At 40.7% G+C, this 18,806-nt stretch overlaps 1 protein-coding gene across 4 annotated transcripts in view; it reads left to right on the forward strand.

The window, feature by feature from the left end:
- Positions 1–18,166, forward strand: part of sesn2 (sestrin 2) — a 75,920-nt gene extending 57,754 nt beyond the window's left edge. For 2 of the 4 annotated variants that reach the window (XM_072547960.1, XM_072547964.1), the window contains exons 2-10: positions 2,752–2,817; positions 9,909–10,106; positions 10,786–10,968; positions 12,336–12,560; positions 12,943–13,090; positions 13,173–13,291; positions 14,282–14,472; positions 14,559–14,703; positions 15,273–18,166. In XM_072547960.1, the coding sequence (XP_072404061.1) occupies positions 2,752–2,817; positions 9,909–10,106; positions 10,786–10,968; positions 12,336–12,560; positions 12,943–13,090; positions 13,173–13,291; positions 14,282–14,472; positions 14,559–14,703; positions 15,273–15,359 (1,362 nt within the window). In that variant the 3' untranslated portion in view covers positions 15,360–18,166. Of the gene's footprint in view, positions 1–1,364; positions 1,443–2,751; positions 2,818–9,908; positions 10,107–10,785; positions 10,969–12,335; positions 12,561–12,942; positions 13,091–13,172; positions 13,292–14,281; positions 14,473–14,558; positions 14,704–15,272 lie in introns of all 4 variants that reach the window. The other 2 variants (XM_072547962.1, XM_072547961.1) reach the window with 2 other exon arrangements.
- The last annotated feature ends 640 nt before the right edge of the window (positions 18,167–18,806 follow it).

The raw sequence follows: 18,806 nt of genomic DNA on the forward strand, positions 1-18,806 counted from the left end.
TTGTAGTCCAAAACCCCAGGCTAATGTTCTTGGGACATGGGTTTGAATCCCCCTATAGCAGATAGTGAACTTTGAATTTAATAAAAGTGTGGAATAAAAAGGAAGTCTAAAGGCGACCATGTTGATTGTCATAAAAAGCCATCTGGCTCAGCAGTGCCCTTTTTAGGGAAAGAAATCTGCCATCCTGACCTGGTCTGGCCAACATGTGACACCAGATCAACAGTCATGTGGTTGAATCTTAACTGCCATCTGGGCAATTAGGGGTGATCAATAAATGACAGCAATTCCCTCCTGTTGTGAATGAGTTATAGAAAAATTAATTTGTTTTGCTCTGCACTGGAGCAGTAATGTTGGACTGACTCTGGGTAATGATACTGAAAGCAGCATCTTACCACTGGATCTGATCTGAAAGGAAACTTCTTGCAGCACTGTGTCAAAAGGGGTGGAGTGAGACTAGGCTAAACTGCACCTTCAGAGCCAGAATAGACCTGACAAGCCAAATAGTCTCTTCCTGTGCTCTAATTCCCAGGTGAAAGAAGTTGGCAATTTACTGAGGCCTAACTGAATGCAGCCTGACCCTTCTTTGATGTCACCTGAATTCCTATGGGGCCAATTCCCATTTAAAATGGGTCCTTATGAACTTCGGTATGGTTGCTACTCACTCTCGCATTCAGAATCATCTGTGTTTGGTCAGTTTTTGCTTTAGTTGCGAAATCAATTGTGATTACCCAGAGAGAGAGAGAACACAGAGTCCCCATTGTATACATTGCCTTGACTCTACCTCTCAAAAAAGCTATATTTATGTCTACACTTTGTTTCACTGGCACTCTCCACCGCCTCCCCGCCCCGACCCCCCCCTGGCCACCCCAGGAAGATGGAAATGAAGTGAGGTTTGGTTTTTAATTTGTTTAATCTAAGTCTATTTGTGAGCCTTCGCTTTTGCCTTCCTGCTGGAAGAAATGTTTCCTGCATTTAAATAAAAGTTGCTTTCATTTGCCTGTTACTAAGGGAAGATCACCAGTGTGCAAGATGAATGATTCTGAGGTGTCCTAACTCTGACACCAAATTGAACAGCCACTGTGGTTTGTCAAGTAGAAATGTTAATTCACAACAGCTTTGATGAAAAAACATCATTCCCTAATCACATTAAAACAAAACTCTGTAACTCACTTTGTGTACTATGACTGTTCTGTGGGTCTACTATATTCCCAAAAAGGTCACCAGTCTTTGAATTTTTTTTAGAATCCCTAAATAAATTCAAAATAGAATGAATAGATTCAAAATTCAAATCTTAGGGCAGTTCCCTTGTTCAGGGAGTGGGGTGAATGACTGGTGAATTAGAAAAGTACTTTTGAATTCTCTAGAATTCCTGCTGCAACTACCCTCTGGACTCCTACTTGAAGTATTTACAGCAAAGAAGCCTCTGGAATGGTTTTGCCAATGTGAGTACTACAGTCAAATTAGAGAGAGCCCTTCCTGTTCAGCTTGCTTTATGTTGTGATTTGTCTTTGTTTTGTGCTTTCATGGATGTAATTGTTTGTCGAATGGCAAATTCTCCATCTCAATGTTTATTGCTACAAGTTCTCCTTTTCTCATTTTGTATTCTTCTGTTGCCTTGTGTGTAGTTAGTTCAGCCCTGCTTAAGTCCTTTTGACATGTCGTCAGCGATGTTGAGAAGTGAATGAGAGCTCCAGTATCAAATCTCAACTCATTGACTTTGGGTTTGGAGTGGGCTGTCAAGCATTTCTGCATTCTCCTTTTGTGACCCACTCTGAAGAGCCACATAAGCACCAACATTCTGGCAAAGTTGCAAGTGACTGTGATTATAAAACCGTGTTTAACAACTGGTAACCAGGATAGAGATTGGTCCCTGCAGCTGGACAGTTTGTCCTCATTATGGTGGGCGTTGATTTCCCACTGGAAGCTCTGACCAACTGTATGATCTTCCCAGTCAAGCTCTACCTGCCTTTCCCAGCAGAACATGGTGACATAGAAGTGATCGGGGCTTCTATTTTCCCAAGGAGCAATGATTTGTTGAATTCTCAACTTGAGCAGCAACTTCTGTTTCTCAACTCTCTCTCTCATTCTGAAGTTAAGTTCACACATGTTTAGGTCCTTCCTAATTAGTATCATAAATTCTATTTCCCTAACTTCAACACAATAGTTTCTCAGTTATTTTATAGTCTGACCAAATGGGAGCAAAATCCATTTGAATATCTGTAAACACTGAATTTTATAATGGTATTCAACTCTTCAGTTTCTGTGGGATGTGTAACTGACAGATCATACAGTCATGTTTTAATTGGTGTTACAATTAGCATGGGTGTGACATCGGTGAGGAATTCTGAGTGATTCATAAACAGGAAGACTTATTTGGATTAGGCAGTAAACTGTTTGGCACGATAGAATTCCACATCTTTGAAAGGCTGGCAGGATCTAATGGAATATGGTGTGTTTTAGTCTGTGCCTGTCTTCCTGAGCTATGACTGGCACGTGCTGATGGTGAGTTTAGTTGTATGTGTTTGACCAAATGTTTTACAATGTAAACGCAACGCCGGATAAGTGAATAAGTTGTTGCAATGAGTCTGTGCTCTAATCTCTTACACTCTTTTCCAATTGAAAGCATGTGGTTCAAACCCAGCTTCTGATAAAATATAGAACATTTTAAATAATTGAAATGTAAAGGTTTTTGAGATTAATTTTAAAATGAATGATGTCGTGCAAACTCTGCCTTTCTTGTGCTTTTCTTAGGATCGCAGAGTAAAAATACCTCGCCCGTTAGGACAAGGTCCAAGTGCCTTCATTCCAGTCAAAGAGGTACCGTCTCTTGAATTTCAGTTGTTGTCAGGTTAATTGTGTGTGCTTACTGCTGTAATGGTCCTTTTCTGTATCAAAACTATAATTCTTTGATTTTTGTTTTTCTAAATATGACTTGTTTTATGGGATTTGGTTGCACAGCAGTCCAGATTTAAGTGAGGTTTAACTCTAGAGCTTTGTTTGCAAATGAAGTTTATTTCACCTCCATTCTGAGTTCATCAAGATTCATCTGTTGCACAGAAATTGCATCATGCAAATGTTTGTCCAACCCATTTCATGTTGATGTTTAACCTCTTCTGAACTCTGGCTCTAATCCCTTGTGTTTTTAATCTTCCCCATGTATGATTCCTCTTTCCCACAGACACTTAACTAATCGATTTTTTTAAAAAATGTTGACATGACCCTTGATTTTATCATTTAACTCCATAACCCTTCGCCTGAGTGCTCCCTCATTGCGTATCACTCAAATCTTGTGTTCAGGTGTAAATGGTTCCAGCCCTGAATTGTTTACAACATTTTAGGTGTTCTTGTATGATGCAATCTTGTCATCTATGTGACTACATATCCCTGCTTAAAAAAAACTGCAGTGATGCCAGTTCATAGAACCCCTACAGTGTGAAAGCAGGCTGCTGAGCCTATTGACCCCACACTGGCCCTCCAAAGGTAATTCCACCCAGAACGACTCCCTCTTTCTGTTCATGTAACCCTGCATTTCCCATGGGTAATCCACCTAGCCTGCACACCCCTGGACACTAGATGGGAAATTTAGCATAGCCAATCCACCCTAACCTGCACACCTTTGTGCTGGAGTTCACTGGCAGGTTTTGAGTTTTTATGTTTTGGAACCTGACTGTTGGATAGGCTGAACAGTAAGGCTGTCACCTAGTCCAGGAACATGGTTCCAACAATGTTGAGCCTTCGCCAACTCTACATAGAATCAAAAAAAGGTCCTGACTGCACTCACTAAATACTGGATTAGTGGTGCTGGAAGAGCACAGCAGTTCAGGCAGCATCCAAGGAGCAGCTGCTCGTTGGATGCTGCCTGAACTGCTGTGCTCTTCCAGCACCACTAATCCAGTATTTGATTTTCAGCATCTGCAGTCATTGTTTTTACCTTGCACTCACTAAATGTCTGGTTTACTGTGCCCTCAGGTCTTAGTCTCTCTGCTAATAGAAAATAACTCCATGAAGGCCATTATCCCGTTACAAAATCACCCTTTTATTTATGCATGTGTAGTACAAGACACTGACTCAGCTACCTCAGAGCCAGCTCCTAGAGTGAACAGAGCCTCTAACACTCCCTGTTCCTATCTGTCAGCCAGGACTCCCAAGTTAGACCACATTAACACCCCCAATCAGGACACTCCTATTCTGTGGTCCATCTGGCTGACCTCATTACAATCATTACATCCCTCCCCTCTCAGTCCTAGGACATGGGTTGGTTTGCTTTTTTTTAATAGTTCTTCCTGGGGCATTTTAGCATTGAATCCTCCAATTCTGTCTCTGTGGGTGGCATATAATGCACAGTAGCTTGTCTCTTGCACTAGAGTGTCTCATAAGAAATTCATCACCGTCTTCAGGTGGCAAAGGTGTCCAGGCAGCGACGTTCGCTGTGTCCATCTCAGATGCTGAGGTATCTTCAACACTTAGCGGAGAGGGAGAACCCACATGTTCCAAAACAGTCAGAAAGGCTGTCGAGGAACCAGGAACGTTTTGCTCCTGTACTGTTTGCGGGTTTGCAGCTTTTGTATTGTCCATGTGTTTGTCATACCCAAACTTTGTGTCACTGGACCTGACCTTATGTCACCAATGCCTCTTCCCATGCAGGGCCATTCCTGTGGTTCTTGCGCCAAACTTTGTCCCCTGAATTAAGCTGTCTCTCTCACTTAGTGGAGTCTTGTATGTGGCATTGATGTTCCTGATGCTGTTTCTGTAGTGCCAGCACAACCTTCCTCAGATGCAGAGTCCAAAACTGCTCACAATATTTCAAATGTGGTCTGACCAGAGCCTTATACAGCCTAAGCAGACATATCACTGCTCTTGTATTCTTGCCCTCTTGAAATGAATGCCAACATTGTATTTGCCTTATACTGGATTAATGGTGCTGGAAGAGCACAGCAGTTCAGGCAGTATCCAACGAGCAGCGAAATCATTGTATTTGCCTTACTGACTACCAGCTGAACCTGCATGTTAACCTTGGGACTCCTGGTTCAGGATTCTCTTCAGTCCCTTGTACTTTAGATTTTTGAAGCCTTTTCCCATTTAGAAAATGTAGTCCACTCTCCTCTATTTTCCTACCAAAATGCATAACTTTACACTTTCCCACATTATATTCCATCTGCCACTTCTTTGCCCACTCCTAGCCCGTCCAAGTGTTTCTGCAGCCTCCCCACTTCCTCAGCACTATCTGTCCCTCCACCCTTCTTTTTATCATATAGAAGCAGGGCCCTCCATTCTTTTGTTCAGGTAGTTAATGTACAACATGAATAGTTGTAGTCCCAATACAGACCCCTATGGAACTCTAGTTGACAACGGCTGCCATCCTGAAAAAGATCCCTTTATCCCTACTCTCTGCCTCTGCCAGTCAGCCAATCCTCTAGCAATGCCAGAGGCTTGCCCCTAACACTGAGCTCCTGTGTTTTTTGGCAGCCTTCTGTGAGACACCTTATAATTGAAGATATTAAGCTATGCATTTTAAGAGCTTTTGTGTGATAGTGTCTCTATGGTAGGTGATGGATTAGGATCTGTTTGGAGTGGATTGTGAAACACATGACTGTGCATAGTTCCAGCAGTCTCCGGACTGAGGCCATGTTGGATATCAGAAACTCTCAGTTTTCCCAGGAATGCGTTAATTCAAATTGACATGCAGGTAAAGTAAATGATGTACGTTATAACTCAGGAAGCCTGACTAGAAAATAAACATTGTTTATTACTGAACACCATAATAGAGCCACCACTTGTGGGCTATATAGGCTAATCCCATGATAGGACAGTCCATTCTGCAGACCAATCCCTGAGTCTGATTGAACCTAAAATGTTTTGCAATGTCAAGAGTGTGGTGCTGGAAAAACACAGCAGATCAGAGAAGCAGGAAAATTGATGTTTTGGGCATAAACCCTTCATCAGGAATCATCAGCCCATTCCTGATGAAGGACTCATGCCCAAAATGTCGATTCTCCTGCTCCTCAGACGCTGCCTGACCTTCTGTGCTTTTCCAGTTTCACACCTTCGACTCTGATCTCCAGCATCTGCAATCCTCACTTTCTCCAAGTTGATTTCAACCCTACTGCGAAGCCTCTTCCAAGGATGCCTACCTTGAAGAAGTTCTCTCAAAAGGATCTTAGTGAGTCCCTCTCTCACTGTGCCCCCCGGGTCATCTCCTCTGCCCATTTTAGGTTAATGGACCTGTTGCTGCAGATATTAATTAACTTCTTACAGCTTGAACTTTTATCACTCTTTCACACCTACCTCACTTTCCTAAATCAGTACAACCTGTTCAAAGTGAGGAATAATCCATCAAAAAGTCTGATTTTCACATATCAGCAGCATTTACACAGCTGTGTATGAGTGTAGCTGTGTATTTAAAGGTGACAAAATTTTGGTTGGAGAATGGTGAGCAGGTTAGGGAACAGTTTGATTAGATTAGATTCCCTACAGTGTGGAAACAGGCCCTTCGGCCCAACAAGTCCACACGACACCATCGGTTTAAGAATTGAAACCGAGGTGGTTCAGATGGAGGGGTTCCAGTGAAATCATTGCCATGGTACATGTATATACTCGAGCAATTGTGGAATTTTTGTCAACTACTTTTTAAGGTTAAATTTATGGGGTTGTCTATTACGTGGATACTACTTTTGAGAGGCTGAAATTGATGCCCGTAAAAATTCATTTCATATTAGCAGAAGCCCAATTGATCGCTTAACAAGTAAGCACAAACTAATTATGAAAACCCGGAGTGGAACACAACAGCCAGTGGACTGGAGGACTGGCGCGGAGCCGCGCCACCAGCAGACTGGAAAGCTGGAGCCGGGACGTGACAGCCAGCACACTGACTGACAGACTCTGATCTGTTGTCTGTGAAGAACTAGGGTCGACTTTTACATGAGATATATGGAAAATTGGCCAAAGTTTGGGGGTTGACGTTTTCATGAGATCGACTATTAATCAAGTGTGAACAGCAAACCTACTCAAATCTGCATCAGGAGCAGGAGTAGGTCCCTCAGCCCCTCAAGCCTGCAGTATTCGGAGAGATCTTGGCTGATGTCATTTATTCCATTTTCCTGTCTGCTCCCCATAACCTTTCACCCCCCCCCCCATCTTTATCAAGACACTATTGACGTTCACCTTAAAAACATTCAAAGACCCTGCTTCTGCCACCTTTTTGAGGAAGAGAGTTCCAAAAGTTCTCCAACCTTGGAGAGAGAATTTCTGCTCCTCTGTTCTTAAAAGAGCAGCCCCTTATTTCAAAACATTGAACTGCCAGTTTTGCTTTAAGATATCAGTGGCGGAGAACTCTTGTTTGGAGGTTGCAAAAATTGCCAAAGCTGGATACTGAGCCTAAGCAGCTCAGCTGTGTCCGAAATGTTTTAAACTGTACTTTGTACTCTGCCTCCTGAGTTTCTTGTTATAACTCTTGAGTCCTGCTGTGCAGAATCAGAACTGACATGGGGGGATTTTGTTCCTTTTTCTTAACTCTACAAATTGATCAGAAAATCCTTGATCCAACATTGTGTAAGGCAGTACAGCAATTTGAGTAAACAAGTGATCTAATCAGAACCTTGCGTTACATCAGCTGAGAAGTTGTTTACTGGCAGCTAGTGGTTCCTTATTTTCATATTTGCATATCATGTGGACACAGCCTTACATGGGGTTCAGTTGTGCCTATTTTCAAAGAAGATAAATATGGTCAGAAATCTTTAATATTAGTTCCATGCTATTTGCTTTCATTTCTGTACTGTTCCCACACCCCTCCCACCCCCCACCTCCATGATCCTGGATCTGTTCCCACTAGAACAGGAATAGACCATTCAGCCCATCAAATCTGACCTGTCATTCAGCGTGATCATGGTTGAATGAACACTTCAGTGCTTTTTACCTCATGACTCTTTACACGTTGGGAATCTGAAATCTACTGACCTCTATTTAAAGGCAGGGCTCCCATAGCCTCTGACTATTGATAATTTACAAGATTCGCCAACTTCTGAGTAAAACAAAAACATTTACTCCTCCCAATCTGAAATGACATTCCTTATTTTTAAATATGCTCTAGAATCCCCAGTCTGAGGGAACAGCTTATCTGCATCTACCCTGTCTATCTCTTTTTAAGTAGATGTATAAACTCTGAACTGCAGGAAGTGCAGTCTATCTGTAATAATTTATTTTCCTCAATGGAGTCTTTAAAGATGAGGTCTGTTGGAGCATAGTGTTACTTAGAAATTAATTGCCTGGGATATTGACACTAACACTTAAATCCTGTGGACATGAGTTGAACTGAAGGGATGACTGACAGCATGTTTCCTCACAAATTTTAAAATCTGTTTACAGTTCTTAAGTGTTATGTTTTAGGTTTGTTGCTGGGATTTTGCTGATGCAGCATGCTCGACACTCATACTGTCATCAGAGTGGTTTAAGGAGGGAATTCCAGGGCTTAGGGCCCAGTCGTCTGAACACCATCACTTATAGTGGAAGGATGTTAAAATCAGGGATGCTTGAACACAATTGTGAAGATCAATTTAAAAGGTCAGATAAAGGGAGGGACAAGGCTGTGAAGAAACTTGAAACCAGAATAAGAAATTTTAAATTGAGGTTTTGCTTAAACCAGAGGCATTCTAGGTCAGTGAGCACAAGGATAGGATGTGGTGTGGCTTAAGACAGGGGTAGTACAATTTTGTAGTTTGAAATTTAAAAGCTGTTTGTAATTATCCAAGTTTTACAGTTGGCTTTTTACTAATATGCCACTAGGTTTGTGGTTCATCCAGAAATAACCTGGCACAATTTGAACTCTAATCAGAAATTGCAAACACTTTGCCGGCAACACTTACCAGCCAATGGCTGGCTGGCATTATCGCTATACTATTCATCCAGAAACCAGAGGACCTGGGTTCAAATTCTGCTATAGTAGAAAATATCTGCAATTAAGAATTTTAATGATGACTATTGTCCGGGAAAAGCCCATCTGGTTCACTAAAAGTTTTAAAAGGTATCTGCCGTCCTTAACTGGTCTGGTCAATGTGTGACTCCAGATTTTCAGCAATGTTGTTGACTCTTATCTGCCTTTAAGGCAATTAGAAATGAACAACAAATGCTGGCCTAGCCAGTGTTGCCCTCATCCCGTGAATGAATAGTTTTAAAAGTACCCACATGTGTTTTCAAGATAAGTTTCAAATATCCAGTTGCTGACATCATCGAAATTTAAAAGCGCAACATCCTGAAAGCTCTCCATTGTCAAGCCAGAGAGATTGGGGTCAGCTTCTCAAGGTCAGAGGCTGCTGCATCTCTGTTGAACAAAATATCTGACTACACTAAAACCAGTACAATTTCTACAGTCATTTAACCGGGTACCTTATTTGGCTGGAATGTAGTTGAGTTTTGCAATTAGCTGCAGCGTATCTATCTAAAAAATCTGAAATTGGATTGGAAACATAGTTTCAGGAACAGCTTTTGCTTTGACACTTGTTCCTCCACCTCCCCCCACCACCACCACCATTATTATGGAATTGCTTCTCCTAAACTGAGGTAGTTGGAAGTGCAAATAAATAGTCCTTTGCCTGTCCTCTGCATTCCATATAGAGTAAGTCCAAGAGTGTGGGTTCAATTCCTACTCTGGCTGAGGAAGACATGAAGGACTTTCCCTGTCAACCTGTCCCATTGCCTGAGGTGTGTAGACCCTCTGGTTAAACCATCACCAGTCATTTCCTGAGAGAATGGCTCTATGGTCCTCTGGGATAATGGTGACTTTACCTGAATCTCTCAGAATTTCAACTACCTTTAAAATTGAGGAGCCTTAACATTGTCAATTAAAATGGGTGTTCAGGATTGGTAAGGATGATTATTTGACAGTTCGTCTAAAGTAATTTTCTTTCTGGTCACAGATTCTGCAGAAAGACCTAGAAGATGCTGAAAGACAGATCTTTATTGAAGCCTTCGTCTCCACTGGTCGTGTAGATAATGTTACCATGGTGATGGGCATGCACTCACAGTACCTTGAAAGTTTTTGGAAAACACAGTACTATCTTTTACAGATGGATGGTCCTTTACCATATCATTATAGACATTACATTGCAGTGATGGTAAGTTCCTGTCGTAGTCCTTTGGTGTCTTTGATCTAATTCCTTAAAGGAAACCAAATGAAATTGCTGGAACAGCACTGGATTCGCAATAGCAAGTTTCAGGTATTATTGAGGATCAAGCTAATCCAATTCTTGAGGTTTTTATAAAGTTTCCTGTTTCATTGTCACTCAGTGGTTCAGCAGTTGACTGTTCAAAGTATGAAGCAATAAGGTTTACAACACAATGCTGCAGATGCTGGAAATCTGTATTTTAAAAAAAACTGGTGGAGAAACTCTGCAGAAGTGGCAGCATCTGTGGTGAGAGAAGCAGTTAACATTTTGAATTCAGCAAGATTCTTCAGCACTCTGGTTAGCTGTTTCAAGCAATTGTATTTGGGTGTAGTAAAGATTCATCTGGGTTATCAAGAGCAGCATGACAGAAGTTGTGTATTGCAAGGTCCATTACATGGAATCATAGTTTGAAAGTATTCATGTTTACGTAGACAACATGCACAACACTAACATTTTAACATTTGTTTTCAAAGATATTTTGAGCTTTCAGGCAGCCTGTTTGCTACGGCTCAAAGCAAGATTTCGAGAATCATTTCGCAATTGTTTGTAGAACAGGATTTTCCTGATCTCTTATGTGAATGAGTAAAATCAGAATAAAGTCTATTTTGATGGTATATCTGTCTTTCAGGCTGCTGCACGACATCAGTGTTCATACCTTGTCAGCCTCCATATCAATGAGTTTCTTCAGGTCGGTGGAAATCCTGACTGGTTAAATGGCCTCAACTTTGTACCTCAGAAAATGAGGACTCTCAATGAAATCAACAAAATCCTCGCACATCGACCGTGGCTGATCACCAAAGAACATATCGAGGTAAATTGGGAGAGAGAATTCGCTCATGATTAATTTAAAACTAAGTAAAGTGGTCATAAATTCTTTGAAAAAGAAATGTTTATAAAGGTTTTCTAATCCTACTGCTCAGATGTTATTGCATACCTCTGGAGCAAGTGGGACTTGAACCTGGGCCTCTGGCTCAGAAATGGGGACATTATTAGCTAAACAGCAAGGGCCCAAACAAAAAGCAAGTTCAGCCTGCAATCCAACCATAACATTGTCGTTATTTTAATCAACCTGTTATCTTTTAAAAATGTATTTGGGAGGTGGGCATTGCTGGCTAGGCCAGCATTTATTGCTCATCCCTAATTGCGAAGAGGGCATTTAAGAATCAGCTATGTCGCTGTGGGTCTGGGTTCCCATATTGACCTGACCAGGTAAGGATGGCAGTTTCCTTCCCTAAAGGGCATTAATGAACCAGATGCATTTATTTTAAAACAACAATTGACATGCAATGAAATATATTTAGGGCAGATCGGCCTTGAACCAGAAGCTTCTGGCTCAGAGGTGAGGACTGTGCCACAAGGACTTCATTCCTCCATTCTAGATATTTTCTAATTGCCCTATTCTGAAACGTTTGAACACACCACTGAAGAGGGCAGCACAATGGCTCAGTTGTTAGCACTGCTGCCTCAGTGCCAGGGACCAAGGTTCATTCCAGCCTCAGCCTCTTAAAAACAGTCTGTGTGGAGTTTGCACATGTTCCCCGTGTCTGCGGGCGTTTCCTCCGGGTGCTCCAGTTTCATCCCACAATCCAAAGATGTGCAGGTTCAGTGAATTGGCCATACTAAATTGCCCATAGTGTTCAGGGATGTGCATGTTAAGTGCATTAATCAGGGGTAAATGTAGGGGAATGGGGAATGGGTTTGGGTGGGATAATCTGCAGAGGGTTAGTGAGGAATGTTATAGAATGGTGCAGCAGGCTTGAAGGGGCTGAATAACCTACTTGTTCTCCTTTGTACGTTTGTCAGCATTAACTACGTGAGCATTATTTTATGCTTCACTGTACTGAAGCGTACACGTTCATTTTGATTCTCCCTCTACATTTATACTACAGAGTTTGTTTTTGTCATTTGGGGATGGCAATTAGCTCAGTTGCTTGGACAGCTGGTATATGATGCAGAGTGATGTCAACAGCATTCAATTCCCACATTGGCTAGGTTACTATGAAGGATTCTCCTTTTCAACCTCTCCCTTTGCCTGAGACATGGTAACCCTCAGGTTAAACTAACATCAGTTGTGTGCCTCTAATGAGGGCGCAGCCTTATGGTCCTCTGGCAACTTTGTGACTTGATAATTCCTGGACGTTTGGGTTGTTTACTTTGTTTTTTTTTGGTTTATTGAAGAATCTGCTGAAGACTGGTGAGAGTAGCTGGTCACTCGCTGAACTCATCCATGCTGTCGTTCTTCTCACACATTACCATTCCCTGGCATCATTCGTTCTAGGCTGTGGTATCAGGCCAGAGCTGGACCAGGATGGTGGCTACACCTTCGGACCTCCTTCTCCACAAAGTTGTGACTCTGACAGTGCTAGTAACAGTGGGTCAGAGGAGGCTGTTAATGGCAATGCAGTAAGTCCAAAGGTCTTCTCCTTTTTAATGTGCAGCTCATGAATAGCTCTGTAGCTATTCATATCTGAATGATTTCTTAATAGCAGGCTCTTCAGCAGTATGTGAATTATTCCACTGAGCTTCAGTCTGTTGCATGTTGGGTGCATTCTGTAGCAATTTTGATTTTTTTTAAATTAATCGTGTTTGAGAAGTTTTATTTCTCAATATTTATCTATGTAGAAATGTGTTACTTTGAGCTGTTGTGTGTGGGCTAATTGAAGCAATCTTGCTTCTGTGTTAGCATTTCTTTCGGAATTAGGGAGTGAGTTTCCAGTAAATAGCACCTGATCTTATTTTTGTAACAGGCTCCTATCTGATACAAACACTTTTCTGGATGTTTCAGAGCAGAGATGGTTTACAGGAGCTGGAGGTTCTAATAGAGAAAATGAAACTGCTGCAGGAAGGCAGACAGGATGAGGAAGCGAGCCAGGAGGAGATGGCAACACGATTTGAAAGGGAGAAGAGGGAAAGTTTGCTGGTTGCACCTGCAGGTTAATGACTGTTTGCTGTTCTGATTCCGTGAGAGAATTTTCCTTGATTTATTTTTTCCTGAATACGCTTCTCCTTTCCCAGCAGATGACAATGAATCACTCTCACCAACCAATTTATCATGCTTTGTTGAAGATGCCGATTTTGGGTACAAGGATTTTAGCAGGCGTGGGGAGCAGACTCCTCCAACATTCCGGGCCCAGGTAATTCAATGTTTACTCAGAAACGAACTCTGAGAGGGTTCCAACTGGAGAGATGAAAGATCCAAAATGTTGGTTAGTGCATACTAAAGGTGGCATTTTCGCCAATTGTTGAATTGGCTAAAGCTAGCATGATAAAACCATGTAAAGAAAATGGTTCTAGGATCTGAAATGACTTGTGCGCAAGTCAAATTTCAGTTTGATACTAATTGGACAAGGAATTCTGCGCAGAGCAACTCTTGTCTACCATTAACAAGATACAAGTCAAAAGTGTAATGGAATACTCCTACTTGTCTGGATGGGTACAGCTCCAACAATGCTTAAAGCTTGACATCATCTAGGACAAAGCAGACACTCGATTGGCACCACTTCCACTACCTTCACCATTCACTCCCTCCACCACCAACATTCAGTAGCAGCAGTATTGTATTATCTGCCAAATGCACTGCAGTAACTTGCCAGAGCTCTCTTGATGGCACTACCCAAACCTGTGCTGCCTCCTACCTAGAAGGACAAAGCAGCCCCTACATGGGAGCACCAACCTTTTAAGTTCCCCTCCAAACTATACACCATCCAGATTTGAAAACAATAGCAACTTGGAAACAGATCCCTGTTCCTTCACCACTGCTTGGTCAAACACCCCATGGACTGCAGCATATCATCACCACCACCTCCAGGGAAATTCTGGTTGGGCAATAAAGGCTGGCCACATCCTGTAAATTTACTTTTTTTTAATAAAGAGCAGAATTAACTTCTCCTCTAGACCCAAATAAATTGAACAGAGTTTAATTCCTGTTCTATGTCTAGATGAAGTTCTGTCTTGTGTCCACGCTCCCTCTATCCAAAGCAATATCCTCAGGAGATGTGTGGGATTGGGGTCAGTTATAAAATATTACGTGTTGGATATAAAAAAAAACCCTGTGGGTTGCTGAGACTCTTAATTATTTAATTTGGTTTCTGATTTGTGTTTGCACGTTATGTATGTCCTCACAGGATTACTCCTGGGAAGATCATGGCTACTCTCTGATTAACCGACTGTACCCTGAAGTTGGGCAGCTCTTGGATGAGAAGTTTCAAGTTGTGTACAATTTAACCTATAACACTATGGCCATGCACTGCGATGTCGACACCTCCATGTTGAGACGAGCCATTTGGAATTACATTCACTGTGTATTTGGCATAAGGTATATTGCTGTGCAGTTTGAGAGGGGTGTTCTAACTCAAACGCTACATTCAATTTTCATACATTTTGGTTTTCTTTTTGGGTAAGATATGATGACTATGATTATGGAGAGGTCAACCAGCTTCTGGAGCGCAGCTTGAAGATTTATATAAAAACTGTTGCCTGCTATCCTGAGAAAACGACCAAGAGAATGTATGTAGGTTTCTGGAGACACTTCCGACATTCAGAAAAGGTTTGTTTCTCCCCATAAACAATGTTATCTTTTCATTTTTAACTTGAACTCTAATTGCAAGATTAGTTAGACCATCAATGGTTATGCAAAACTGTCCTATTGTCTAGTGGTAAATCTAAAAGACCTGATGAAATGTGACATGGGTTTCACAAAACCTGTTGTCAAGCATCTTGAAGCTACCCCAGTGCATTACAGAAAAGAGATCAGATTAGACCTTATCCTGACCCTAGCAACTGGACTCTTTAAAATTGAGAGCTGGACTTGATGCTTTTAATTGTCGTCCTCATTTTTATTTTCTTTTTTTTTCTCTCTTTCTACCTCTCCCTTTTTTCTCTTTTGTTGTTTCATTCTCTTTTGTGCTCTCCTCTTCACCTCTTTCTAACCCACCCCACCCAAAAACTCCCCTTCTTGCCATTTCAAAATTTTGATTGAGTCCTGTTTTACGAAAAGGCTTAAATGATTTTTTTTAAAAACTCTGGAATGTTTCACCTGTGTTTCATTTCACTATTTCTGTGCAAATGTCACAATAGAAGCCATTTTCTTAAACCCATTTCTTTCCCTAATTTTAGGTGCATATAAACCTGCTCCTTCTCGAAGCCAGAATGCAAGCTGCACTCCTGTATGCATTGAGGGCTATTACACGCTACATGACATGATCCTGTCGAAGCTTTCAGGACTGGCCCCATTGGAAAGCATCTATTGACTTGCTTCACCTGAAGTGAGCAGCCGTGTGCAATTCAGCAGATTTCGAATTTGACATTTGTCTTTTTTTTTTAAAAAGAGTAATATTTCCAGATTTGTTTTTGGGGGAGCAATTTCAGTATTCCTTTTACTGTGTTCAGTACATGGTGAATATAGAAAAAGGTTTGAAACTTTTGAGTTCAAACCAGTTGCATATAAATGTTCTATTTGCACCTCATGGGTGTTAATACTAGAGAAGTAAAAGATTGAATGTATTGAATTTGAATTTAAGCTGTGAACCTGGCTGTGCTGTCCAAGCACAGACCATTTTGTGTGTGTGTGTGTGTGTTGACACTTCTCACTGATCTCGTACTTATTTATGTTGTCACAGATCGATTTTCTTGAGTTTATTTTTGGCATGGTATCATCTGTACACTGGTCTTGCAGTACCAAAGGTGACTTTAGACTATAATGTTCACTTTCAGCATGTCTTCATTTGGAATGGGCAGTTTCCTTTTGGAAAAATATGCCAAGTTTGAAATTGTCTTTAAGGAACCACTAGCCCAGCTTTAAGTCTTTTTTTTTTCCTAAACACTTAAATTGGATGACCGTTTTGTAGGATTACTGAAACAAAGCTGTTGTATAGCCCAGGAAATGCATTAAACCAGAACAAATTTGCAAAAGAGTAGAGTTCTTGCAGCATTTAAATCTTTTCATTACCCTGCTACTGTTATGACAGCGTAGAAAGTGTCACCAGTGGTGCTGCTGTTAAATGCATCAATAAGAGTGGATAAATATGATGCTGTTACCTTATCTCATTGCTTTTTTTTAACGTTGCTCATGTGATGTTATTTACGCGGTCACCAATGATAAACCTGTGTATTGAAATGCATTATTTGGAGTCAGTATGATAGGTTTCATTTTAATCAATGATTATTATTGGTCCAAAAAGGTAAGAAAGAAAATGTTAAGATTTTGGAAAATACACATCCTCGTAAAGAATTGTTGTTGCCTTGATTTGCACGTGCCTTCCTCTGTGAAACTTTTTTTTTTGTTTCTGATTTTTGCACATAGCATTTTCTAAGCATCTGGATGCATTTTGTTACTGCACTAAACAGTTTTTCCGCTGTTAATATTTTTTACACATAAACTAGAATTACCATTTTTTTGTAATGAGTAGGATTTATCCCTTTGTGAGCCAACACCGATGTAAGATATGTATATTTTTTTCTAGTAACGAAGGCCTGTACGGTAGTGGGAGAGAATCTTTATTCAGTATCACATCTGAGCAAAGTTTCTTTTTCTTTTTCTTTTGTTGTTCTGCCCCTGAAGTATACTGGTTTCTTTGCAGAGCAGAAAGATCCAGGACTCAATTGTATTTGTTTCGTTTGCTCAGTGAATTTTTTCTTGATCTTTCGAAATGAAACTAGTAATCATTTTTAAATGCTTACATTATCCATAGCATTAAAAGATTCTCTTGCAGAGTGCAGTGGGAAGTGACTGATGCAGGCATCCAACATGTGCGGTGAACTTAACACCTGATGTCATTAAGTGTGAAGCCACCTAGTTTACATCGAACTATTCTGCATCGTTAACACTCGGCTTTATTTTAGATGGCGGAAAGTTGTTTAAAAAGTGGGGAAAATGATGCCCGACAAACTGGGTGGTTTCAAATATTGAGCCATGTTTCAAATATATATTTTGTTGATTATTTATACACTAGTGATTGAACACTAAAGTTACTAGTTCACCCAGTAACCCATCGCAATTGTGTGGATTTCCTGTGAAACCTGGGTCAGTTTCAGCATTTTGGGAGGAGAGGAGAGGGTAGAATGAATATAAATGCCTGGCTGGGACATGTTGCGACCTGTTAGTCAAACCATGTGCCAGAATTCTGAGATGGAATGGTCATGCACTCATTTCCGTAGCTGTAGGGTTAGGCTTTTTAAAAAAAAAAATTCACAGCACTGTCAAAAGAATAAAAGTAAAGCCAGTATGTTCAATGTCAAATGAACCATCTGCACAATTTCTATAAACAATTTTTGCAGTCACAAGGTCAAATGAGCAGGTATCTATTTACCATTTAGATATTCCTAGTTGCATGAAAGTCATATGCTACTTTTTAAAAAAAAAGTCCTTTTTAAAGTCAACAAAAATTGACACCTATTTATGACCTAGCTTTGAATATCATTTGTAGATGGTGTCTGAAAATGCCCTGAGCTTTAATACACTCCCGTATTCCTCAGATATGAGGACCCCTTCTAAGTTTATTACCAGTAAAATTACTAATGCACTGAACTATTTTTATTTCATAATGGACAGCACAGTTAACTCTTGATGCAGTGCTGGTCTCCATTACTTTGCTGTCCCTTGGACACTCTACAATGTACTTAACTCTCTTATTTCCCCTCTTTCAGTTTTGTGTTGGTTTTGACCTTGAGTGGTATAACATTTAAATTGTGAACAATTTACAAACAGCTGGAAACTTGTAACAAATTTTACAGCTGATTCTCTTAGATTTTTGTCAACAAGCATGTTGCGTTTGTGGAAGCTAAACATAGCTTGATTTTGTCCACAGGTGACTGACCTGCGTTCTATTTTTCTGCATGCATCTAGCATACAAGCAGGGCTTAAGAGAAAGTGTAATTGAGTCTTCAGAAATCTGTGAACCTACTAAGCTGTTTATTGACTGACTTAATTTCATCTTGGGAGTTTTGTGGGAGTTTTAAAAGTTGTAAACCACTTTTGACTTGATTCCTTAATAAAGATACTTTTTAAAAAATGTGTTTTCTTTGCACTTGTGAATAGTTTTTGGATTATTGATTTATAGAAAGAAATTTATATTTGCGCATCTTCAGGATTGTGTCAGATTATTTTGTAGCCAAGAGCTGTCATTTTTATGTTGACCAACATTCGTAGCCATTTGCTACAAAACCACATCTCAATTCGATCCCTCAGCATCACGTGTCCTGTCAAAATGCTCTGGCTTTGTTTCAAGAAGTGTGTTGAACTGGACAATGAGGGTTTGATTTAATATAGGCTTGCTACTGATTGCATAGTAGAAGAGAGAAAAGCCTGTAAAATCTGGAAATATCTATAAAAACCAAAAGGACTGTGGATGCTGGAAACCAGAAACACACGTTACGGGAAAAGTTCTGCAGGTCTGACAGCATCTGTGGAGAGAAATCAGAGGTAATGTTTTGGGTTCAGTGACTCTCTTCCTCAGAATTGATGGTAGCTATGAAAAAGTTGATAGGGTGGAGTTAGAGCCAAAAGAGACAGAAGAACAGTTGGATAGATAAAGGAGTGGATTACATGCAGCCGAGGATAATGAATGGCTACTAATGAGGACTACTGGTGGCTTACAATGGGTGGTGTTTAGTAGCAGACTATCTGATAACAAGAGTTGGTGTGTGGAAGTT

The sequence above is a fragment of the Chiloscyllium punctatum genome, chromosome 27, assembly GCF_047496795.1.
Source record: "Chiloscyllium punctatum isolate Juve2018m chromosome 27, sChiPun1.3, whole genome shotgun sequence".
Classification (NCBI taxonomy): Eukaryota; Metazoa; Chordata; class Chondrichthyes; order Orectolobiformes; family Hemiscylliidae; genus Chiloscyllium; species Chiloscyllium punctatum.